The sequence below is a fragment of the Gadus morhua genome, chromosome 6 (assembly GCF_902167405.1).
Source record: "Gadus morhua chromosome 6, gadMor3.0, whole genome shotgun sequence".
NCBI lineage: Eukaryota > Metazoa > Chordata > Actinopteri > Gadiformes > Gadidae > Gadus > Gadus morhua.
The window spans coordinates 21,869,909-21,895,801 of NC_044053.1; the positions used below are offsets into that span (position 1 = coordinate 21,869,909).

The 25,893-nt window shown below is 42.6% G+C and overlaps 3 protein-coding genes across 3 annotated transcripts; 1 reads left to right on the forward strand and 2 right to left on the reverse strand.

Annotated features, from left to right (window-relative positions):
* The first annotated feature begins 7,179 nt into the window (after nt 1-7,179).
* On the forward strand, nt 7,180-8,141 carry LOC115545232 (phospholipase A2, minor isoenzyme). The gene is made up of 4 exons (XM_030358181.1): nt 7,180-7,283; nt 7,451-7,604; nt 7,697-7,824; nt 7,938-8,141. Exons 1-4 carry the CDS (start codon nt 7,244-7,246, stop codon nt 8,060-8,062), a joined length of 447 nt encoding a protein of 148 aa, XP_030214041.1. The 5' UTR covers nt 7,180-7,243; the 3' UTR covers nt 8,063-8,141.
* A 737-nt stretch (nt 8,142-8,878) lies between these two features.
* Nucleotides 8,879-11,730, reverse strand: prkab1b (protein kinase, AMP-activated, beta 1 non-catalytic subunit, b). The gene is made up of 8 exons (XM_030358180.1): nt 11,481-11,730; nt 11,034-11,193; nt 10,539-10,708; nt 10,357-10,450; nt 10,061-10,175; nt 9,433-9,566; nt 9,269-9,337; nt 8,879-9,172 (listed from the first exon to the last, which is right to left on the reverse strand). Exons 2-8 carry the CDS (start codon nt 11,163-11,165, stop codon nt 9,095-9,097), a joined length of 792 nt encoding a protein of 263 aa, XP_030214040.1. The 5' UTR covers nt 11,166-11,193; nt 11,481-11,730; the 3' UTR covers nt 8,879-9,094.
* A 1,715-nt stretch (nt 11,731-13,445) lies between these two features.
* On the reverse strand, nt 13,446-24,797 carry LOC115545230 (serine/threonine-protein phosphatase PP1-gamma catalytic subunit). The gene is made up of 7 exons (XM_030358179.1): nt 24,410-24,797; nt 24,013-24,144; nt 23,512-23,742; nt 23,108-23,212; nt 22,751-22,974; nt 22,107-22,241; nt 13,446-14,037 (listed from the first exon to the last, which is right to left on the reverse strand). Exons 1-7 carry the CDS (start codon nt 24,462-24,464, stop codon nt 13,948-13,950), a joined length of 972 nt encoding a protein of 323 aa, XP_030214039.1. The 5' UTR covers nt 24,465-24,797; the 3' UTR covers nt 13,446-13,947.
* Nucleotides 24,798-25,893: the final 1,096 nt, after the last annotated feature.

Consider the following 25,893-nt stretch of genomic DNA (forward strand, 5'->3'; position numbering starts at 1 on the left):
CCATACGGAGGCGACAGATATTGTATATATATATTGTATATGTATATATTGTAGGCCTATCTGATATTATATATACAATTATATTATATTATATAATATTATATATAGAGCTCCGGGAGTCGCAAACTGCAACAATCACTTTCTCCTCCATGCCGCAGGTCACCCCGGACTGCACTGCACTGAGTTTGAAGGTTGAACGCTGATTGGCTGTTACGTCACTCAGTTGTCACGCTGTTGAACGCTGATTGGCTGTCATCACGACAAAAACTTGTCGCCGGTTTTCTCTCGCGAAAAATTCGCCCGATACGCGTCCCTACGTTCACATTGTATGGGATCTTGTCGCCCCGTCACGTTTGTTGTGAACGCACAATGCGATTCTTGCTCGGCGGCGCCATGTTTGCTGCGTTCTGAACCAAAACAAAGCAGCGTGTGTGTGACGTCACGACGCATTTGCTGCGACCGGAACCGATAAGCGGAATCGTTAAGCAGGCTTGCTAACGATTCCAAGGAATCGGTTGACTCGGCACCGGTTCTGAACAAGTACCGGTTCTCGATTCCCATCCCTAGGTGGCAGTCTCTCTGGGCTGGTCACTCGCCAGCGGTCAGCGTGCTCAACTTCGGCTGACACCCGTCATGCATGGCGGCGGGGAGCACTGGCACCGTCGGGTCGAACACTCACCTCCGCAGGAAGATCTTCGCCGAGACGCTGAAGAACTTTGAAAAGTGGCACAGGTCTTTAGGCTTGATTATTTGCATTAACATGATGAATCTATAAAAAGCAATACGGCACAAAATATTTCTGAAAACTAATATAACTTCACTTCATTTGATCGTGTAGCCTACTGCTCTGCCATTTTCAAGAACCCGCCCAGTGAACGCAGAGGATTGTGGGTAGTTTTGGCTCGTCTAGGATGCAGCGATGCATACTTGAAAAATCTCGGAATTCTCAAAAACTAAGGACGCAAAAATGGCGCGGCTTTCGAGTGTTCTCAACATTGGAACAGTAGCCGTTTCTCAATTCGCGTACTTGTGCGTGCTCGTGGACTCGTGAAACGTCATCAGTCGTTGCCCGAGCACTGTTCCAATTCGAAGCACGCATCAAGCGAGTACTGTCGTAAAACCCGGAAGTGTTCTTGATGCGTGCTCGATCTCGCCGTTTAACCGAGCATGCATCGGAGGTGGCTCGTGTGTACTTGCAACCGCTATAAATCCCAGGATGCATTTCGCACTCGCAGCAGTACGATGGCGGACGAGAACTTGTGTTGCATGAATTAAGTTCTCAGAAGATTTCACTTAGTTTTATAAAAATTGAATGGATTTTCCTTTTATTAAAGACGATTCGATCAACCGCAACAAAGATTTTGTGACTTCCCCAAAGAGGCTCCATGCGAAGGAGACATGACCACATTCATAACAGACAAAAGTCAAATAAATATCGATCAGCTTGATTGCTGCCATGTTTTATTCATAAGCGCACATGTGTTTACAAGCGGACACGCAGTATTAAAAAGCGGAAGCGGAAGCGCTTCCACACTACCAAGTCGTTCCAAAGTCTGAACGTTACAAACGCTAGGAAGCACTCGAGCTAGCACTCTAGTCTCATCTCCATAGGACGCGACTAGCAAGGACGCGTCCTAGCAAGGCTGTAGCCTTCACTTTGGGAAACAGCCCCTCTGCCATATTTTATATCCTTTGCAGCGTGTGAACGCAGTGGATTGTGGGTAGTTTTGGCTTGCAAATGGCGCGGCTTTCGAGTGTCCTCAACATTGGAACAGTGCTTGTCGGCGTTCTATGACGTAACGTCCTCAAAAGGGCGGCCGTTGAGCATGCTTCCTTGACATTGGGAAACAGCCATGTTGTGACTCAGATGAATGGACGCCATTTTGGAATCCGTTTTCCATTCTATGATATGTCCATGCATCTGAGTCACAATCTTTTAGATCAAATACAATTCTACAGTTTAAGGTAATTATGAAGTTTTCTTTTAATCATTGCCCAACAAAGTATATTTCAACATTTTCTTAACAAATCAAGAAAAGCAATAAAAAACATCAACAATACTACTTTGCATTTGTTTTTTAACATCCTTTTAAAAAATGCATTGTGACATATTACCTGGCTAATCGGTTTTTTTACGTTCAAGTTGTCTCCAACCCCAACCCCCAGCTGTGGTTCGCTTACACACCTGCTTGTCAAAAGCTGAGCCAGAGCCCCGCCTTCCCACAGGAGCAACCATAGTCGCTGCAGTCCTGCACAGGCCAGCTGTCATTTAGCCAAGAATCACAGTTCTGAGCTTCCCCCATGCACACTAACCCCGCAAGGCAAAGTGCAACAACAAACACCATCTCCTTATTTATCCAAAACCTACAACAACAATAACAAGGTGTCTTCATGAGGAACAATAAGAATAGAACAGACAGTTCTGTTTGATTATTTTATTGACAAATAGTTTGATAAATGAATACCTAAACATCCCACTGTGTGTGTGTCCAGTGGATGTATTAGGTATGCCCATAGAGGGTGATCAGAGGGTGTGGTTGTTTCCTGCAGAGCTTCTGGTCTTATCACATTATTTACTACAGAGCTCCTGGTCCTAGTCATCTTATTTACAACAGAGCTCTTGGTCCTGATCATCTTATTTACTACAGAGCTCCTGGTCGTATTCATTTTATTTACTACAGAGATCCTGGTTATAGTGGTCGTGAGCTTGGATGTATTTTGCCTGGGAGAAACACATGGCTGCCTTCTTGTCACACTCGCAGATAAACATCTGACAGGCATCATTGGTACCTGTGTGGTGAAGGAAAGAAGAGGGATGGAGAAAGGGAGAGATGGAGCGAGAGAGAGAGAGAGAGAGAGATGAGGAGAACACAGAGTAGGATATGAGAAAGGAATTTCTATCAGTATTGATATCAAATTCCATCAAAAATGTATCATAAAACTAACCCTTCAATTACTGTGCCATGCCTTGAATTAAATAGAATACAAAACCAAGGCTTAGATTTAATGTATCATTCTTCCACACCCTGAATCAAAGCATTTAACACATAAACTAAAACTAATTTAATCCTTTGGATCTTAGCTTCACTTAAAATCTGAAGTCAACAGATGATATATGAAACCATTTTGAAACCTAATCTACTGCCATTGAAGCTCGTTATCTTCAGAACTCTGAAGAATATTCTCAAAATTAAAATCACAGAGTATTGCATGTAATGTAATGTTAATGTCATCACAGGGTTCAGAGTAGCGGTCCATAATGCACTCACTGAGACAGGTCACGGTCTTGGTGCTCTTGTCACATGTTTGGTGGTAGCCGTGGGTGTACGGGTTATCCAGGTAGGGTATGCACGCTTTATCTGCCTTTGCAGCGTGGTAGCAATGGTCATGAGTTTGGCAGCATCTGGAAATTGTTGCAATCAAGAATCAATCATCAATATTACTGTTCATGATAATCCATTGACTAAGAGTTTATTTTAAAGGCACACAATGAGTGGGGGGGGGGGGGGTCCAACTCCCTCATGAAGGTTCTGGGTTTGACACAAGTCTCCACAGCCTACTTACAAACTGTATGTATATAGATTTGTGTTTGATAATAAAATAATCGATTTGGAGAAAACTAATTTTCATGTGGTTTCTTCGTACGTGTCGAGGGCATCAACAGGTATTCCAGAGCCTCCCTTGCCACAGTAGCATCCATAGTCAGCATAGCTGACGAGTGGCCAACTGCCAGGAATGGTGCAGAGAATCTGGGACCTGAGCCCCCATAGGGATCTCTTGCTGCGTGAGGCTAGCACTGGGAAGAGACAAGGAGCCATCAATACATACAGCAACCAATCAACAACTCTCTCCTTCCTTTTGTTTCAATTTGCTCATTGAGCAGAGAATTGATGCTGACCATAAACCCTTGAGCATTTTCCAGCTAAATCATACATATATAATGGTTACCAATGTGCATTTAGTAAACTCTTACCAATATATTTTATCTTCTATCCTATCTGATTTCTGATAGTAAAATAAATGTACCTTTTTTATTGCATCTTATCTTTCAAAGCAAATTATCAAACAGAAATCGATTTGACTTCAAAAGCTCTGATTTAAACAAATAAACCGCCTCTAAGATAGATGATAAAAGCTAGATGTGTATTTAAATTATACTGTAAAAAATTGTATCAGATTAATGACAATACCTTGAAAAATAGAAAATACAAGTAAGAAATAAAATAGCAATGAATAGAAAATAAAGGTAAAAGTTGGAGCGTATGTTTAGTCTACTTACAGACTGGAAGACAGACGGCCAAGACGAGAACAATGTGAGACGCCTTCATATTGCAAATTAATCAGCAATATTCCTGCTGCCACTTGGTCCATATTATATATTTATAGGCCTACAATACTTCTCAAAGGTCCACCCCTCTGTGATTTTCCAAAACTTCATACGCACGCACGCACGCACGCACGCACGCACGCACGCACGCACGCACGCACGCACACAGGTAGCATTGTAACACACCCCGAGTCACATGAGTACCCCGAGTCGCAGACGTTCAAGTTCATTGGAACCATTGTCATTTAAACAGCGTGTCATTGACACAGCTCTTTGATAAAATAAAATGCACATTTATCTTATTTTAACAAAGATATTTGCATCTTGATATTTGATATTTGAAGTGTGCTGACCAACCACAACAAGGTTATACAAGCTGTTATATTTGAACCAAGCAAACAAAGCACTGTGGACAATCTCACTACACTCGCTGAATTATTTATTCATGCCTATCATTCATATTTGAGTTACATTACATTAAGATGTTGACCATTTATTTACTATCCAATGCACTTTAACACAGGACTTGTGGTCCATAAAAAAGAGAGTAAATAAACCATATATGCATAGTGAATACAAATGAAGAATAGACTTCTCTCAGATATGCTGTATATCAGTGTAAATCTTTGTTGTTCTTGTGTTAAAGTTGGCTTATCTTCCTTAATGTGCTCCTTCAGAGGATGCAGGTTCTCCAGGTCTGAGCAGCACATGACTGCACGCCCCGACGCACACATCAGCATCTAACCTGCATCATTAGTACCTGCATGAAAAAGAAAAGCTGAGAGAGCAGGAATCACAGGAGGGAAAGGACGGATGACTAGAACAGAAACCTAAGATGGCATAATATTGAATATAGCCTACTGTAGCTTACTGTCATTAAGCTGGAGTTCATTCAAAATGGGCATAAGGGAAGTAAGTTGTGTAAGTTTGGTAAGTACTGATGTGAAACAAAGTGAGAATGCACCGGATATGATTAGAAGGGGTTGGAGCTTAGGAGGGGACATAGTGTCACCATCTTGCCCCATCCTCATGAGCTGCTTGAGGTCACTTATTCTGTTCATCAAAGGTGTATAGTTACTCGTTATTCAGGCTCCCTGGTGCTGCCCCCTGTTTGTTGGTTAATTTAGGTGCTGTATTTGTTTTTGACTGTGTTATAAAATATAGAGATAGATACCTCTATTTGCTTTTTGCCCTGCCTGATGTGTAAAGATAAATAATGGCTAATTGAGGGTCGCTGGTTCAGTGGAACTCGGGTGTTGAGGGGGAGGAGCCATGTCAGTAAACAGTAGATGCTATGCTAGACCTCGGATCTGACTACATTGTTTCATATATCTCATTACCGCTGGATTATTGGATTATTGAGTTTAGTATTTCTCTTATCTAGACGTTTATTGGCAGCATGTTATTTATCCAGGCCTTGTATCGCATAACATTTAAACCTGAAATGGGTTGCTGGCTGCAGGGTATTTGTTTCCTAGACGTTCATCGGGCCTTCATAAGGTTCATATGGTCCAAACACCACTGCTGCCTTGAATCACCAACCCAGAATCCCATACTTGAAGAGCCATCATGCACGATAACCCCAGAAGGCCAATGCTAATGTGTTTCACAAAATGAAACACATTATTACGCTCATTGAGCAGGTCAAGTATATTAATTTGAGAAATTGTGAGGCAGTTGTTGGTTTAGGCCAGAATACCTACATTTACTATTGGCTTGAGTACTTAGTGTCCTATGTTTCTTATAACTACAATATAAGGAATATAAGCATAAGACTTAAGAGTTCCTATTCTAACCAGAGGATGAGAATTTAATTAACTGGGTGCAGCTAATAATCCTTAGATTAAATAAAAATAAACTGTAAAATGACATATTAAGGCTTGATGTTGTTCACAAAGTAACACTTACAGGTAACTATGAGCTGATAAGATCATTAAGAACAATGTTTATTGCTCTAAAAGTACCTCAAGGGCATAAAATGAAACCTCAGATTAGATAAAATACTGCAAATTGGTGGATGTAAAAATAAGAAATAAGGGCCTTTGGTAACTTCATTCTGCTATTGAATGTGATGAACCAGTTCATTACTTCATCAGGTCTAGAGAAATAAGTATGGAGAACCTGCTTTCTGATACATTCCTGCATGTTGTGCAACATGTTTCAGCTTACTTTGACCTGGCTTTGACCTCCATGACCTCTAAAAGGGGAGGTTTGTTGTGAAACTAATAGATTAGCTCAATTTCATCTGAAGTCCAAGTGAATTGTGAGTGTGTGTGGGAACACAGGTCATTTACACAGCTGGGAGACGCAGTGCTCTATATATCATATTACATTTGGTGCTTTTGTAGTATATTTAAACTTTTATTTGAACAATTTAGGCAACTTATTTGTTCTCTGTAAAAATAAAACATGGATGAAATAGATTAACAAACTAGTACTAGTCAAAGAAGGACACAGCAGCAGTTTCATATTCCACAGAAGTCATGTTTCATATATTGTTGTGTGTTTGCTATCAAATGCACATTGATAAAAAAAAGCACATTGACCATTCAGAACATCCCAGTAATTGTATTTCAAATGATCACTTGACTCTACAAGGTTAACATTCATCAGTAGTTGTTCCTACATTTAAAAAGATTTGGTTTGGTGACCTCACCCCTCAGTAATAAGTGGTTGTATTACTCAACTGATGTTTGTGTGATTGCAGTAATGCCTGTGTTGTAAAATGATGCATTTGTTCAGTGAGGTATGTGTCAATGAAATGATTCCCCATTTCTCAGTTCCCCCCCCCCCCCCCCCCCCAGTATGAGGGGCCCACCCCACGCCTCGTCCTCTTATCTCCTGCTGCCTGAGGCTTCTCTCACAGGGTATAAGAGCAGGCATGCTCTCTGTGTTTTCCTTTCATCTCCTGCAGACATGAACCCCAGAGGACCCCTGCTGCTGCTGCTTGTCACTGGTAGGTCTGGTAAACCTCTATGGTCAACCGTCCACCGAGATGACAGTAGTCCAGTGAGAAATGTACAATGATTGATATGTCCTTCCCCTGCTGCCTTACTTTAGAAGCACCACAGTGACCCAAGGAGTTGTTTAACGCATAATGCATTTTCTAACCCTTGCCAACAGCCTGCATGGCCAGTGCCATGCGGCCAAAGGCCTTGTGGCAGTTTGCGGTGATGATCGACTGTGCCCAACCTGGCACCAACGCTCTGCTCTACAACGACTACGGCTGCTGGTGTGGCATCGGCGGCGGGGCCGAGCCGGTGGACGACGTGGACATGTAACGAGTCATGTCTTCCTCCCACACTTCCTGCTCACCTTGAAGGGTCTGACCCGGCCAACTGAATCTTCCGCCGTTTGACCGTGTCCTAGGTGCTGTAAGCTCCATGACCATTGCTACAAGGCCAGCAGGCTGACCCCAGGCTGCACGGCCATCGCTGACCTGCCCTACATCCGGGTCTACGACCACACCTGTGACAACCAGCAGGTCACCTGTTCAGGTAATGCGTTGTGACTGAGGGGAGCTGCCGCTTGCCTCCCCTTACACCTTGTGTGCCTGAGAACCGCCATGATGAGGTGTTTACTGTTGATCATGTGCGTCCTGTCTCTCCAGCTTCCAATGATAAGTGCCAGGCTGCTATCTGCGGGTGCGATAGGGTCGCAGCCCATTGCTTTGCGAGGGCGAGATACAACCCTGAGAACAAGAATCTGGACCAGAAGGTCCACTGTGCCAACTGAGCTGGAAAACACACACTTTCAGAGCATTAACATCATCAAATAAAAGGAAATGCTGAAGAAAAAACATGCAAAGATGCAACAATTGTATTCGTGTTATTTAAATAGAGCGGTTCACTCAATCACTCGATGGAAAAGCAGCAGTTTTGTTTTGTTGATTTTTTTCTCCAAAAAGGATATAATTTCCATGACACTATTAGAGGAACACTGCTATATTTTGCTTTGAACTGGCACCCAAACCTGCCGGCAGATTTCACAGCAACGCTTATCTGTGCCCCTGGGTTTTTTTTGTTCCATTCTACCTGATCACTCCTCAAATATTGAGCGGTTCAGCTGTGAGGGTCATATCAGAAGAACAACCCCACATAACAAGATACTTTACACAATCACTCGTACGTGTGTATCAGGGTGCAGTGAAAGAGTTACATTTAGTCTAATCGCTACATTATCTTCCCTGTGACTGTGGGTTGGTGGCTATCGTCACTGCCAGCTGTTTGCTCCTAATAGTTCACCTCATGTATGATCCAGTGCCAGAACTCACAGCCATGGTAGGTATTGAAGACAAACAGAATCCCCCACCCCCCCCCCCACACATTCTGTCTGTTTTGGGCTACTGTATAAACATGGAGGGCTAAGGGAAGATGGCCCGCTCTACAGATATGACACTCAATTCTCAGGTAATGAAAACACAATTCCTATTTTGAAGGGAACATACATTTCTGCCGCTGCCGCTCTGCTAGATACACCAAAATCTAAACACTGTACCTTTAAGTCTCATCTCTTGTCATTTCATGCCTTTGGTCAAAAAAGAGAAGATACTTTGGTACATTTTTGTTTATTATCAGTGTAAAGATGTTACAAAATAACAGACAGAGCTAAAACTATATATATTTGGTCATATATACATATACAAAGATAATCAAAATGGACCACTTGTTGCAGAGAACCGCTCCTGTTGGACCCAAATAACGCGCAGTGATTTTGGCATTGCACACATTCGATTCGATTCAAGCGATTACGGCAGAGTCTTCGGGTCTAAATGGGTTTGTAAAGCAGCGTCGTAACATACTTCTTCTTGTATCGGTGAGTGGCGCTGAGAACCATGACTCCGTCCTGTAACACAGGCACACAAACTGTCTATCTCTGAACTCTCCCCACCTAATTTTAGGAGGAACAGGACAGATCTACCAAAACAATGCTAAATAGTACCTTGATGGAGAGCGCGTATAGATGGTTGAGCATGACGTGATTCGGCTCTGGAAGCAGGGTTGGGTCACACTGGAAAAACAGATTGACAGTGTTAGGTTACTGAGCTGTGGAAGTGACCCATGGTGGAGACAGGTGGTCCCACTTCAAGCCCCCACCAGACTTACGGAGATGCCGGTGTCCTTGTTGAGCAGGACCTGCAGCAGGTGCGGGGGCAGGATAGGGGGGTGTTTGATCTTGTCCTCTGGCTTGAACAGGTAGGCGTCCTGCAGGTAGGGCCCCGGCGGAGAGCTGGACAGGTCTGGGAAACAGAGCAGGACACACGCTGGTCACGGCATTACAAACTAATATCAATTAAAAGCATGTCTATCGGCATGCATTGCATTTTGTCCGCTGTAAATATTAACGACACAGACTCATTGTTTTACCAAAGTGTTATTGAAATTATTCTGTTATGGCAATAATTGCATTCCAGCAGTTGCATTTAAATCAAATAGTTAGGAGGCATCTCTAGCCAGCTGTACAAGTCATGTTCAATTACATGCTATTATGTTTTTTAGACTGAAAGGCCAAGGATGTAATTTCCCATGATCCAAACTACTGTTTTAGCCTTCAAATGTTTTAACACAATCTCTGACATCAGTGGACAAACAAAAGAAAAAAAACATACCTAGTAGAAGGCTGAACAAGTGGAATCCCCTTTGTGTCTCACCCCATGACAAACAATCCTTATCTCTTCGCTCTCCTGGCCAACCTACCGCAAGTAAGAGAGCATGCCAGGAGTTTCTGACTCACCGGAGATGTCCGCTGTTTCCTCTGAGTCAATGCGGAGGGCGTCAAACACCTCAAAGTCTGTCCTCTTCACCTCTATGGTGTTGTTGATGGTTCCGGTCTTTGTGGTGGTCACCGCCTAGGGAGAGAACCAGCAGTGGTCGTCATTACAACTGTAGCGATCTGGCCTCCTACTGGTTTTTCGACTAGCATTCTGAACAAGAGGTAGCAGACGTTCGTATCCAAAGGTGATTACAGGGGATGAGTCATCCAGGGCCGGGACAGGGGGCTTAACCTCAGACACTGGGGAAGGAACTCACCCCAGTTGGATCGAGGGTCCAGTTTCCATCCACACAAAACTTATACTGGTGCTCTCCCTCAGGCAAGTCCACGATGGCCACAAAGTTGCTGTGGCTGACATTGGGAGAAATAATACATGACGTTATATACTTTACGAAGAAATAAACATATACAAACTCGGAAATTTTATAAGGAAAATTACCTTTTGTTGAGTGGGATTTTGTTTGCCCAGTTGTTGAAGGAGCCTGAAACAAAGACCTCTTTGGCGCCTCCTTTCCATGTGAAAACAGTGGGTCTGCTCTGCGCTGGGTTCTTGGTGTTACTTTCCAGGTCTCGCTGCCAGGCCAGAAATTCTTGTATCTCCTGTGGAGCCTAGAAAACAGGAGATGGGGAAGAAAGGAGGTGTCTTTGAGGAGGTAGGTGGGTTGCATACATTTGAATGTGTACGAATAAGACAGGGAAACACAGACAGACATACACTTCAATGATCCCCGAGGTAGTGATCTTGGGACAGTAGCAAACAATGAACAACACATAAATATTAAAAGGATAGGGAAAGACATACACTAGGACTATGTGTATTTATATTAACAATATCAGCCTATAGGCAAATATGCATAATAATATTGGCATGAACAGTACAGCGCAAATGTATGCAACTACATGTGCAAACAGAAATAAGGAGAATAATGTAAACCTTTGAATCATCTGCATCATCCGTGCTGTCCATCAGGATGTTGGAGCGTGCTTCCTTCCCACCTGGCTGTCCATCTCGGTCCGACCTTTCACCCTGCGCCCCACTGCCGCGGTCGCTGTTGCTGTTCCCCATCTTTGGACTCACAGGTCGTCCCAGATCACTAGCGCCGCCAACCACACACGTTTAACTCGTCTTTAGCCACAGACTTAATGCAATAGTCGTATGTGAGACATAAAGTATGTGAGCCAACGCTCGTATTCGTGAAAAGGCGTCTCGTTACTTCCACCACTGTTACAACTGACAACACGAAATGTTTTTCGCGCAAAGTTGTTTCCGCGTTGATATAAACTAAAACACAAGCAAACTTCTGGATCTTAGCGTTGCAATGAATGTTACAAGACTTTGTTAACACGACTTGGAGATTAAAAATCCATCTTATTGTCTTACCTCTTCTACTTTCTTTAAAAGTCGCAGTACACACAGAGGTTCTCCTACGCCATGTTGCATCCGCACAGGGAACCTTGTGCAGCTCAGGCTGGATGAAGCGCCACCTCTTCCGCCTCCTGGCCCGCAGAGCGCGGGTGCGTTTGTGTGTGCGTGTGTGCTAGTGTGTGTTTGTGTGAGTGTGGGAGCGGCTTAGGAGCCACATGGGCGAGCTTCTATAATGCTCTACCTCCCTCCACCCTCTGTCTGTTATGGTGTGTTCAAGATGCCTCGTACACCACCCAATTAGTTACTCGTCAACGTCACTCCGATCAGATGGCTCACATTAGGTGTTCGCAATACTTTATTCCAAATAAATGAGCAAGACCGTTCCTTATGGGTAGCCATTCGGACTCTCATGGAAAAGTGCACCTAACTCAGCAGTTCATCTGTCATTTTTTTGTCCTCAGATTTCTCCCTCAGATTCCCACAGATATCAAATTTCCTTTTATCCTCAAACTATAGGATAAGCATTTTATCTTCCGTAGGAGTTGAAACTGTTGGCTACGAAAGGGAGGGCCGTTGCCAGCTATAAATGAAAGAATAGAAATTCAAAGCATGAAAAATAATAAAAAAGAGAAAATAGAAAATTAAAACTCCTCCGAAGTATTTTGATTATTTAAAATGTTATACGCCTATAGCCTGTATAGCAGACCCTGGATGGGTTTCCTTTCCAGCATGCAGCGCTCAACTATTGTCCTTAGGCTTAATTATTTATTTATTTATTATTCTAAAAAAAACCTGTGTGACCCTACCTGTGCTGTTCCAATCCCAACACACTGTGGTGTTCCCCACACACAGAATATTAACCGGTTTGATCTGCTTTGTATGTACACAAACAGACAAAGAAGGCTGGGGCCGGCCAAATCCTTTTGGGAGTCCTAATCAGAATTTGGTGATTTCCTGGATTCTGGTTCATCTGTGGGTTGGCAAGCTGGAGATGGGCAATACCTTAATTTGTTCAGATTCATAGCCTATGACCTGACTTGCAGGGGCTTCACAAGCGAACAGATATAGCACTTGCTTTAGCTGCCCCAAAACCATTAGCCAGCCTTAAAGGCCTAGCCTATATTTTGGATTCAAAGTTCAGTCCATAATTAATTAAATACATTCAGGGTTCCACACATATATTTCACACAGACATCACATATCCTGTGATATTTACCGTAAGGGGCCCCATTCAGACTGCTATGGCATCGGTTCGCTGTCCGTGCGCGCCTTTCCTGCCAAATGCACGTGATGCCTCCCTCCCCCGCCCGAAATAAGATTGGTGAGGACTCGGAGTCAATACCAATTATATGATAATAAGCATATCTGTTGTACGTATTTAGGATTTACAAATAAGATTTGGCATTTAAATTTAGATATAAAATCTAGATTTAGATATAGATATAAGGACTTAGATTTATATGTACGATTTTGCATTTAGATTGAGAAATAAGATTGAGATTTAAAATTAAGATTTAGAATACAACCCAAATAAGGTGGATCGGTCTTTGGTGCCGTGGTCGGTTACAATGCATTATACCAGATATTGGTAGGCCATAGCGATGACAGGACAACTTGTTTGCAAGCTACATAACGTGAGGACATCTTGAACACAGCCTTATGGCCCTGCTCCTTAGTTTAACTACGAGTCCTGTGACTGCTTTGACGTTACATTATATAACGTAATTGAGTTTACAAAAATAAATACTGAAAAAACAGCAGTCAGCGATGTCGTCACGGCTTGAAAGTGTTTATGAGAAATGCAATATCTATCAATAAATATTTCTATATCTCCAAAACAAAAACGTCTCCATCAATTTATAGTGGGTATTTAGCGACCTCTTGTGGATGCAAAGAAAAACGTTGCTATCAATAGTGTTTCCATAATGGTTGGCAAGAGCAAGATCTATCATGCAAAAACAAAATATGAAAACAAATATCCCCAGTAAATGTGCTTAAAGTTTATTAGAAAGAGTTTAGACATTAGAAGAACAGTTATTTGTTTAATTTAGCACACAACTTTCCTTAAAAATGTGATGATTTAGAGTGCAGTCAAAACCTATGTTAAAAAACATCGAACAGAAAAAAAAAAATGCTATTTCCCCACAAGTGTTTCAATGGAACTTATATGTGTAAAAGGTGACGCATGAAATGAATGCAACATAACAGAAATCGGGGGAAAAAATGTGACCAGCAGTAAACAAGGCATTCCTGTGCATTATTAGCCGTATTGTTACATTTTGCTTCCTGATTGAACAGTCATATGTGGCAAAGATATGTGGCAGATGGAGTGCAAAAACACCTGAGGTTCCAATGGTGACATATCAATTTACCCCTCGCGGACAAAAACAACAGAACATTTTGCTTTTTCATCGGGTGGATATTGCTTCAGTAGTATCAGCAACCCCTTCCAACGCAGAACAGAGAAAGCAGAGCAGAGGCCTCACTTCTTGGCTTGCTTAGTGACCATGTTTCGAGGGGGGGTGACGGGCCGGCTGCCGTTGGGCTTCTTCTTCTCTGCTGGTTTTAGGATCTACCGGTGAGACGAACAGAGAGGGGATGGTGTGAGTGGAGACCTTCAAACAGAGCGAGTGCTGTAATGAACAGGAGAAAGCTTCTTCCCCACTGGTGATTGTACTGCGTTGGCAGAAACGGCCAGGCAGTATATCACGTTCTCTGCTGCCGATTGAAATGCTCATAGGCTATCCCTGTTGCACATATCGTATGATGGGCTTGCTCTCCCTGGCTAATCTTAGTTGTTTTGCTGTTATGTTGCTGTGGACCCAAACTTCAACATGTCAGCAGTGCTGGACCTTGATCACGCCGTCACCTGCCTCTTCAACGCTCCCTAGTCATGGCCTCTGCACACCTGCAGGAATAGACCTTTAGGCCCCGTCCACACGGAGCCTAAACGGGCAAAATCAATCCGGTTTCGTTTTATGCGGATCAGGAATATCTCCGTAGAGACAGTCATTGCAAAACCGCATCGAGCTGTAGAAACGCTGTAGTAAATATTCAAGGCACTGGTTCTCCACAGAAAAAAGTTGAGCGCATCAAGCCTGTGCGCAATGCCTGCGCGCTGTATACAAACATTCAGTCACGAGGAGAATCAACCTTTTAAATTGAGCAGAAATACTTTTTATGTACAGTTAGTAATTAAATTCATCGAGGGGCTTTATTTAAAGCTACAAAAAGAATTAAAAAAATATATTAATTAAAAAAACGCAACACTGACGTCCCCCAGCTGGTGGGGGGCTAATGACGTCATCGTTTGCGTTTCAGGCGTCCACACGAATCCTAACATGGAACCGCATAGGTCCAGATAGGTTTGAAACCACCTCCGAGGGTGGTTTCAGAAATGTGCGGTTTCGGGAACCGGATTTGCCTGCTCCGTCTGGATGGACGACCAAACGTCAGTCAGCTTTAGTTATTTGCTTGGTTGTCTCAGAGGGGTTCATTGCTCTGCATCTCCCACTTAACACTCCTGGGAATCGGCAGTCAGTTTTTACTGCTCAACTCAACATTTCCACCAAATCAATCACTGCCCCTACCCACCCACATAGTCTCTTAAAAACATGCATCCAAATAAAACAATTGATGCAAGGGAAGTCCTTTTATTCAACGGGGACCAATCTGAAATACTGATCGTCAGCTAAGAATCCCTCAACAAAACAATTGAGAATTCTCCAAACCCGAGACTGCTCCGAACCCGATGAAAAGAGCATCACGCAAACGTCTTCTCTCCTTCTTTGCAGCTCCCATCACCCTAGACTACTGCAATACCATCCTCTATGGAATATGCAACAGAAGGAGCATCAAGAAGTCCACTGACCGTCTGTTCACTCATTCCTGCATAAGAAACTGCCACTCAGTTCTCCAAACCCTCCACTGGCTTTCCATCAAGCAAAGCACACATCTCAAAATTCTCCTCACCACCTACAAAGTTAAACACTCTCTGGCTCATATCTCACTGGTCTCCACCAACACTGTGGAACCCTTTAAGTAACTAAATCTCTCAAATCATCCCACATTATCAACAATTCAAATTGCAAGAGTCTCAAACTTTTGCATAATTAAATTGACCACCTGAACCATGGCCTAACGTAGCAAGCATTCTTAAATTTGGCTTGGATTAAAATATATATATAATAAAGACTCTGCAAAATTTAAATGTAAAGATATTTAGGGAGGACATCTACATTTTAGTTTAGAGTCTGCTTATCGGTTCCGAAACTAATTTCAAGGACGATTGTTTCAGCACCAGGACCTGGCTATCCGTGTCCGTCCTTTGAGAGCTGATTTGAACTATTGAAGTATTTTAATGAATGACAAGCGAGCAGACGAGTCTTGCTAGAGCCCTCATGGCAAGTCATCAAGTGTGACTTCATTTTGCTAATAAAATTGGTGTGTTAGCAGGGATGGGCGTGAGGAATCGATTACTCGAGTACTACTCGTTACAAATGAACTCGGTTGGTGGACAGGCAAACTCGAGTTGGCATATACACACACACAAACAAAGTTTTCTGAAGCAAATGTATCAATTTTCTGTCGGCGCCACTAACGGATGACGTGGGCACAAAGAAAATTAAATGCATCCATTTCCATGGCGCGTTCCGTGCCGTGTGCAGGCACGCCAGAATTCAAAAAGTTAAGAGATGGCGGTTAAAGCAAATCGCAGCGAAGAATTTAAATACTTTAAAGAAATAGGAGATCATAAGGTGAAATGTAAAATATGCCAAGCGAAATCGAGCTACCAGAAAGTACTATGCGGCAACATATGCTCCTGAAACACAACGGTGAGTTCGGGAAAGCAGACCCGCAGCAACGGTGAAAGTGTGTCGGCTATTTTCACCGCCGCAAGACGCAGCTGTAATCCCGGGCGTGTAGAGAAGATCACAACTCTGAGTATTTCCATAGTCCATTTGCTGCCGTTTTATTTGCAGCTTTAAGCATTTATTTGCAATGGTTAGGCTACTTGTTTCGTTTTTTTTAAACTGTTACAGGCCTTGGTTCGACGTGATTTAAATTGTGAGACGCTGCGCATATTTATTTTTGTAAGGAAAAAATGTGTTTTGAACGTTTGCAAAAATAAATAATGAATACTCTGATAACTCTGACTGTTTTGATGGAGAATAAGCATTACATGTTTGGTTGGTAATATTGCCGTTCATCATCGGGCCTGCCGCCTATTCCTGCTGCAGATGCGTTGCATTCTAAAAATAGATTTGATTTAACGAGTACTCGATTGATCCTCGAGGAATAGGCCTATCTCACGAAAATCGGAAATGACGTCACACCGGGTAAACATTCTTCCGGCGTAGTCATTTTTGTATTGCCGTCAATGCAAAAATGGATCGTTTCTTCGCCACTTCCCTGGTGGGTATTCCCAAATTGCGATTCGAAGATGTGCAGAAGATTGTGGAGACACACTCAGCAACACCACAGCCCAGGCTGACAAAGGGGTACAAGTTTTTTGTGGAGGAGTTTGTACACAATTATCAAGGTAAGTTGTCTAAGGTGTTTTGTTGTTGTCAGTAGGCTACTCAATGGCCGCCTTGCTCATTCATGTTTTGTGATGACAAGCAAACCATTTACGATCCATATAAATCGTCAGAAATATTGTCTGGATGTGAAATGTGTGTAAAATGATCATATTTGTTACGTGTAGACTATAATATTATGAATATAATTAGCCATGGTGGCTATGAAGTCTCCGTGTGTAGCGTTAGCATTTTAGCATTAGTTTAGCCGAGGATAGGTTCAGCTAGTTATTTGCTGACCAGTTTTCTTCCGATCAGCGACATATTATTAACATTATGTACATGCTAAGTGTCAAATATAGTTGATGGAAAGGTGGTAGTGAGAGGTAGATGCAACCGCTCGATGAGGAGCCCCACATACTACAGGTTTCTGCTGAGTTAGGGCCCGTTGGCCCAAGTCTGTTAGTTTTGATAGTCTGTCTGGACTAACAACTGCAGTTGCAGTTTTCCTCTTCTTCTGAAGTTCAGATCATTTTCATTGTTCTTTCTTACAAACAGTAGCGTGCTTAAGACTTGGCCCACCTAGCTTGCTGCAATGTTGTGGCTGTACAGAGTAGACCTATGTATTTTTCTTCCTCTTCATTAAGGCACAAGCCGTAAATAAAGGAAATGTGTTGAGTGCATTAAAAGGACAAACATCTGGGCTAGTTCATGTTATAACATTGCTAAAACAACAGATGTAATGGTGGCCCAAGAGTTTTGCACGGAACTGTACATGGCTTTTCTGCGGTTGCAGGCTCCTTGCCAGTTTCCAATGGCCTTATATCAAGGTCCTACCTACTAAGTTCAGTAACTCAATTCTTATGGTGTTCACAGATCACCCTGGAGGCTGTTGGACAACTGGGTCTCTCAGAGCTGTAGCTGTGCTGCGGGCAAAGGCTTCTGTAGCCATATAACCGCTCTGTTCCAGACAGCGCATTATGTGCAGCTGGGCCTTGATGTGGTTCCACCTTCCCTGGCCTGTACCAGTCAACCACAGATGTGGCATCGACCTCGAACCCATGTGTGCTGTTGTGTCCTCTGTTCAAATCATACACTTCAGTATTTGTCTAGAGTATATGCATTTCCTGTATTGTTGTTCGCCTCAGGGAATCCATCCAGAGGCTGTGAGTGACCTGGTGGTGAAGAAACCCAAGTCGGTGGGGAAGACTGGAGTCAAGTCCACACTCTACAGAGCGTATGCTGGTAAGACATTTGTTTTGCAATTTGCACTCTGTTAAACTTGCTCATTATGAAAAGATGCATATTAGAATACATCTGTTATCACTACAATATAAAAAAAAAGTCACATTTTTATTTGACGTTTCGCCCTTTAATGTCCCACATCCTAGAGGGAATATCCAGCTTGGAGTTGGTACCATCTCAGCTGTGCTGACCTGGAAGATGTCAGCAATGACCTGTTCTTTAAGGCCAGTTGCTACTCTACAACAGTAGATGAAAATGTTCGTGTTTTGTCCTCTCCTTCAGCTTTTCGAGCTGACACCCGTTTATACACGGGTGTTTTTTTCGGGGCTGTGGTGTAGCTGTTCCAGTCAAAACGACTAGGAACAGCTCCAGTATTCAGCGTAGCACTCCCGTCGTCATAATCAGCCGCTGAGAAATGCCGACTACAGACCAGTGTACTCCCCTTCTGAATTACGAAATTAACTCCTTCATTCCGTCTGATCGCCACTGCTGTATTGGGTATTATTTGGGAAGTCGTGGACATGTAAATACGGTTGTTTTTGTTTTGAATTGGCGCATAGAGGTACACAACAGAAGCTTTTGTTTTTTGACCGCGCCATTGTCAAATATGGACTACGCGACCGGAAGTCACTTTACCCGGTGAAGGCAAAATCGAACGCCGAACCAGGAAGTTGTGAGATAGGCCTATTCCTTCGATCACTCGAGTTTGGAATTTACTACTCGTGCCCATCCCTAGTTAGCACAGTGCAAGACCTGTAACAAATGTATTTTGTGCGAGGGAGGATGCAAGACCAAAGACTGTTGCAAACATCGTAGCAGATATCTAGTAGAAGTTGTACTGATCTAGTTAGCAAGGAAGCTAGAAAGTCTCACTCTCGGCAGGGGAACTAGGTTTATGCAATATAACAACATTGCTTACCGTTGTTGTGCTTACCGTTGTTGTACCAACAGACTACTGTCCTATAGATCTGCTGTGCCATAGCATTGAGCAGGTCAAAGACTTAATGGGGAAGAATTACCTACAACTAAATAAGGACAAAAAAGGATTCACAACCAACATGAACAAACATAGCTTCATCGCTCTGTGCCCTAACAGTCAAGTCTCTACCTACTAAATCTGAGACTGTATTGTGCATGGGGAGTAAAGTCGTACAACTGCCAGCAATGAATATTACTCAATAATATGAATAGGTTTCGACATGCATCAACCGGACACAAAACAGAACAATAAAAAATAGTGGGTTGCATTGGAGTCTAGACACATCTACAGGCGAGCCGATAGGTTTGTGTAATGAAAGAACCGCAACCTTTTCTAACAGACTATACAAGAGGAATGGATGTCCCTTGATGATCAAAGTAAATATCTCACCGTCTCTTGTGATCGTTTAATAATACAATTCTGTAGCGAAAAGAAACATAGAAAAAAAAAAATGTCTGCCATTTGTTTACATAGACAGATTGGGAAATTGGGTTAGGCTTTCCGGCACAGTCTTCAACTGGTCCAGGTCATATCTACAAGACAGGAAGTACTTTGTCGCTATTGGTAACTATGTATCTGAACTAACTAAAATAAACCTGCAGAGTCCTCCTAGGTCCATCTTTATTTAACCTCCACATGCTCCCACTAGGCCTAATTATACAAAATAACAACATTGCTTACCGTTGTTATGCTGACGACACACAAATCGATGCAGCCCTAATCACAAACGGAGTACCATCCTATAGATCTGCTGTGCCTGTGCATCGAGCAGGTCAAGGACTGGATGGGCCAGAATTCCCTACAACTAAATAAGGACAAAACTTCTGGTGCCAAAGATGTTAGCCTGGCCCTTGAGTACCTCTCCTTAAAAACGAGAACCAAGAACAAAAGCCAGAAATTCTAGACTTAGATCCTTTTATCACGTGTCTTTTTATGATTATTTTAAGTTGTCTTTTATGCACTCGTTGAAATCCTCTTATTTTACTGTGTGACATGTTTTAATAAAGAGCACTGAGTCTTTCATACACAAGTCTGCCTTGTGTATGGAATGTTCTGAATAAAGTTGACTTGACTGAGATAAAAGCTTCGGTTTGAATAAAAAAATTCTATAAAATGTGAGTAAGAGCTGTTCAAAGTCTGCTATAAAATAATTGAACTCATGTGAGGGAACTATGAAGAAGACAGGTTTCTGATACAAGTTAGCACTGCAATGTTCTCTCAAGTGTAGGGGGACTTATTTGAGCAGCACAACCAAACCCAGTGATCAAATAACAGGTAACTTTAACCAAGGGGTCTAGAAAATACAGCAATAGTGTGCAATCACACTTATTACGATAAAGAACTAAAGTTGCGATACAACACACACACACACACACACACACACACACACACACACACACACACACACACACACACACACACACACACACACACACACACACACACACACACACACACACACACACACAACCTCTGCCTCACTGCAAAAAGTACAAAGGTCCACTCCAAATTGAAAGCTATTTCTTAGAAAGTGGAGGGATTTTGTCAACATGACTGACGGCAGATTGTGATCAGCAAAACAACGTATGAAAATGCAGTGCCAGTTAATACTGCTATTCGGCAAGACTGCACGGAAAGGGCCAACAGAAATGGTTTGAAGAGTTTGATTGAGTCGATAGAAATGTATGACATTCGAGTTATATGATTCCTGTGTGTCATTAATGCCTATGCTGACTCATCTTAATCAATGCTTTGTGCAATTATTGACGTTTCAGGGATGGAACAAAAACAGAGAGATCAAAGTTAATCGGGTACATTCACAAAGGTAGCAATGGATTATCGGCAAGAAATCCCTTATGCTCCATCTCGCCTATATTCTCTGCTGAGAAGCAGAGAACATATTTGATTGAGTTTACCTGTATTAGGTTACTGGCCCTTTAAGAGGAATAGTTTCTGTCTCTGATTAGTACCATTAATCTTTCGGGGGTTGTTTACTTTGGAGCTGTGTTACTTTTTGCAGTTTCAGGAAGGATGTGTGTTAATTACAAAGTAATTTAGTAAATTATTTATGTAGGTTTGTGCTACTGCTACCAACCCTGGTAACTGTTTCTGTAAATCTGGTCCCGTCATTATTTCTTCGCTATAGAGATATGCTTGATAACAAGCTTAGCTGCTTGTTAGGCTACCTATATAAGCCTGTGTTCTGTGTACCAATAGAGCACACTGGTAACACTGTTAATACTTTTAGAATGTATTGCCTGGCTAAGCCCCCTTCACAGCCAGTCAGGCTACATAGATAGCAAAATGCTAAAATAGACTCCCAGTCTATTTTTACACGCATCGACACGTCCCTCTATGAATAGCCTGTCTTTTCGAAGAAAGCACATATGTTTGTACCTCAATAAATTCGACAATGTATTGATTAGTAGTTGTAGTTGAATATTGCAGGGGATAAAATTCCCTCTTGTTAAATTTGTGAATTTTATTTCTAGTCGTAGAAATATTTGGCATTCCTGAATACAATTGCATTGTAGTCTGCAGAACCCAAGTCCCACCGTGGCGATCATGATGATGCACCCCATATCACATCCAAGGAAATAACTAGTTATGTTTATAGAGCCCCCATACAACTACAACCCTGTGTTCCTCTTATGCATTTTTACTCTGCTTTTTCTTGCTAGTTTCAACTTGTCATCATGGATGAGGTGCGGTTATGTAGAAGCAAAATGCAGAGCCAACACTAGCTCAACACACTCAATTCTGCCGTTAGCACCCTTCACGCAACTTCACAAAATGCCATTATGGCAGTTTGGGAAGGAGAAGAAGAAGGACAGACTTTAACGCTTTGGATGCAAGGGTCAGTAAGGGTCATGCTATATGCAAACACAAAGTTCTCACCTGAAAGGAACACATCAGGGTCTCATCCACACTCATCATAGCACCTGCGTTGTCAAACTCCCCACAGTAGTTGGGAGCAGAGAACAGAGTCACAAGCTGTCTCTTGGCGAAAAACTCATACCCATCTTCAACGACCTAATGGAAGCAGAAAAGACAGTAAATGGAAACATCAATTGAACCATGCCTGAAGGTTGCCATGTGTAACAACCTTTAATTTAGTCATGCACCAACCTTCTCGTCTTTTCCGTTTGCTGTAGCTAAGGTCAAATATCTTTTGTGTTCCAACTAAAGATTCACGGTTACATTCGATGCCCGACCTTATTAGGCATGTGCCTAATAAGGCAAATTGCTATGCTATCAATTAATGGGTCTGGAGAATGGGACCCATTTGAACAACCTAAACCCCAAATGCACTGTTTCATCATTCTGTAATTTAGAAGATGCTTTTAACTTAAGTATCTTATTGAATTAAACTCTGCCTTGAAAATCAATCATTGCAAATCCAATGTCCCGTGTTTTAACAAGCTTTGTGTGCAAGGACTGTCTTTCCAGTAAATCGTAAACTTCAGAGAGTTCAAAGATCGTACGGCTATCTGCACACTGTACTCGTTTGCCCAATTAAAACATCAACCATATATCTTTACCTGATGGGCACGACAAATCAAGTCTAGATCGTGCTTGTGCAAGAACTTGGCCACGACCTCTGAACCAAACGTGAAGGACACCCCCCTGTCGTTTTCCCCCCAGCCCATGACGTCCTTGTCTGGGTCAGACCACAGCAGGTCGCAGAGCAGGCCCTGGTCGGGCACATCGGTGGGACGCATCACGCGCCTTATCTGCTCCATGGACTGCAGGTCCGGTGACAGCCCTGAAAGACGATGACGTGGAATCTAAGAATTAACATGCGATCAGACTACACCGGTTGTGTCACTCCAGAACAAATAACACATGCTGATTTGGACTGTGTGCACGTTACTTAGCTTCATGAAACAGAAACCTACCTCCGTGGCAGCAAAATATTTTCTCATCCACTATAGCTGCGATTGGGAGGCAGTTGAAACAATCTGTGAAGGTTTTCCAAAGCTTGATGTTGTACCTTCTTTTACCTGCAAAATAAAAAGTCACCACAATTAATTTTGCTAACTTACACCAAAAAAAACATAAATTGAACCCTTTTAAAATAATATTTGTTTACAATTTGCACGTGATATTGACTGAGATCCTATATTCAAATTAGCTTCTTCCCATGATATTTTACATAACATGGCACAGATTCTTGTTATTTACCTCTTTTTAGAAAAATACACAATAACTTGATACATTTTGCCGGTTAAAATTATATACAGGTACAAAAATAAGCAAGCTGTTGCAAGGTGATTTCTCAGCTCAGGTAAATAAGACTCACACTCGTCGTAGAAACCATATATTCTGTTGATGGAGGCACACTCGTGGTTGCCCCTGAGCAGGAAGAAGTTCTCTGGGTATTTGATCTTGTAGGCCAGCAGAAGACAGATGGTCTCCAGGGACTGCTTCCCTCGGTCCACATAGTCTCCAAGAAATAGATAGTTGCTCTCCGGAGGAAAGCCCCCGTACTCAAAGAGCCTGAGCAGGTCATAGTATTGCCCGTGGATGTCGCCTGGAAAACAAGAGCAATATTGATGTGATGACATACAATAGTAATATTGAAGTGTTCCATTACTCCAGAAAGCTTGGACAAATATACCGATCACACTTATTGTCATAAAGTAGGTCATTAGTGACTAAACATTGAATTTTATGAAACCAAAAACATGCCGATACAAGGGACAACTTAACTGTAGGTAGGGTTTCAATATTTGTGAGTTTACCCGATTGATGAGTAAATACGATCAGAAAATAATGTGTCGCATTCAGACAAACCCCTTACCACAGATCTTCAGAGGGGCTTCGAGCTCCAGGAGGATCGGCTGGCTGAGGAATATCTCTCTTGACTTCAGGCATAAACCACGGATTTCGATCTCCTGCAGCTGAACATTCTTCCCGGGTTTTGCACCTCTGACTGAAAACATGAAACACGAACATAAGAGGGAAGCATGGCGCCAGACACTAAACGGTGTTGTGTGTTTATCACGATGCAGGGTGACAGCCACGGATAAACCATGTGAAGTGGTGTTGAACTTGCAAATCAACAATAACAGCACCTCAATATGGACGGGCTGGCAATGCGGTTAGCTCCCAGTCTATAATAACATGCGTAGCGCACTGAACGCAACCCTGCTTGCAGGTGGAAAGACATTTAGATGCGAGATCCTGGACGTCCTTACCCTCTAGAAGGCGTTGGATGATGCTGTCTATGTTGAGCTTGTCAACATCTGCCATGGCGACCGTATTTTACTGATAAGTGGAATTGTGAAAGCAATATCTTCTGTTGACACCTTTCCCTCAGCTAGCCAGCTAGCTGTACTAGCAGTAGCGACGCAACGTAAGCTAGGAATAATTTATATATAAAACGAGGGGTGCTGATCAGAACTGAACATTTATTTGATCAAGCAGACTTTTGCCGGTCTCTAATTCTACCCTAACATCTCAATACTGTTCAATACTACATCTGTATATTATAAACGGGACAGATAAACGGGGATTTTCATAAAAAACGATGCCCTCGTTTTTTATGCCGCACCTAGAAAAGCTGGCTTCTTCAAGAGTGTGATTGAATACAAATGTACCGAGTCTGCCCCCTAGCGCTCTGGAATCGACACTGCGGAGTGGCATCGAATGTCTTTGATGCATCAAAAACGGTGACACACACACACACACACACTCACACACGCACACACGCACACACACACACACACACACACACACACACACACACACACACACACACACACACACACACACACACACACACACACACAATCAGGCAACTGGTAACTTACTAGACAGATCATACTGGGAGCTGACTTTGCTCTGCTCCATGCTTTGTTCGTCTGGTTGACAGCAGGGTTTGACATGACACTTTAATTAGAAACTGTTTTGATGGAATAATTAGCACCTAGCTGCATGTTTGGGCCTTACTCATTATGCTAGCAGTTTACTGTGAGATATTGGCTGTCTAAGACTACCCATAATCAGAAAAACATACTCCCAATTACACAGAGACAGCATGGCAGCAGATAAGATTCAAAAGTGAGGAGTAGGTTTGAATGTAAAGATGATCAAATCCCTTACATATTTTTTTTTCCCAAAGCAGGTGAAAAAAGCCTGGCCAAAGTGTGTCTCTTTACCAAATCATCGTTTGACGAGATTACGTACAGGGTGCTGCTGACAGCACTGGAAACCCTGCTGTGGCACGGATTAAGCTGAGCTATTTACACTTCTGCCAAGAAGCTGTGAAAGAACGTGCCTGGGAAATATGGCATGGTGACATGGTACGGTTTGGATTCAGAGATCCTTATACCCACCCCAAACCGACTGTTGCCGTCGTTACCCGCACCATGGATTATCTCTTGCACTGCTCGACGGACGTAGACTGGTTTATCATGCTGGGCCAGCTGTTTCATAATCTGGCATCAATCAATACAATAACACATTGATGGATGAAGAATTGGAAGTGAAAACACGTCAATTCCGTTGAATGAAAAATCTATCTTGGTGTTCCATCTATCAAAAAATATAGGACATATTCTTATTTTTCTGATATATTGTGGTCGTCGACAGCCTAGGACTGGAGTTTCCCCTTGGTACGTCTCTAAAGCTGAACCAAATGGTAATCCTGCTTATTAAAGATTAACCAATTACTTCACCC

Excerpts from the sequence above, each read along its gene's own strand:
- LOC115545230 (XM_030358179.1), bottom strand. The coding sequence starts at position 24,464 with ATGGCAGATGTTGACAAGCTCAACATAGACAGCATCATCCAACGCCTT. Across the intron at positions 23,743-24,012 it reads AGCCCCTCTGAAGATCTGTG|GCGACATCCACGGGCAATAC; the intron begins GTAAGGGGTTTG and ends CTTGTTTTCCAG. Across the intron at positions 22,975-23,107 it reads AATATTTTGCTGCCACGGAG|GGCTGTCACCGGACCTGCAG; the intron begins GTAGGTTTCTGT and ends ATCGTCTTTCAG.
- prkab1b (XM_030358180.1), bottom strand. The coding sequence starts at position 11,165 with ATGGGGAACAGCAACAGCGACCGCGGCAGTGGGGCGCAGGGTGAAAGG. Across the intron at positions 10,451-10,538 it reads AAAATCCCACTCAACAAAAG|CCACAGCAACTTTGTGGCCA; the intron begins GTAATTTTCCTT and ends TCCCAATGTCAG. Across the intron at positions 9,173-9,268 it reads TATACGCGCTCTCCATCAAG|GACGGAGTCATGGTTCTCAG; the intron begins GTACTATTTAGC and ends CCTGTGTTACAG.
- LOC115545232 (XM_030358181.1), top strand. The coding sequence starts at position 7,244 with ATGAACCCCAGAGGACCCCTGCTGCTGCTGCTTGTCACTG. Across the intron at positions 7,284-7,450 it reads GCTGCTGCTGCTTGTCACTG|CCTGCATGGCCAGTGCCATG; the intron begins GTAGGTCTGGTA and ends CCTTGCCAACAG. Across the intron at positions 7,605-7,696 it reads CCGGTGGACGACGTGGACAT|GTGCTGTAAGCTCCATGACC; the intron begins GTAACGAGTCAT and ends ACCGTGTCCTAG.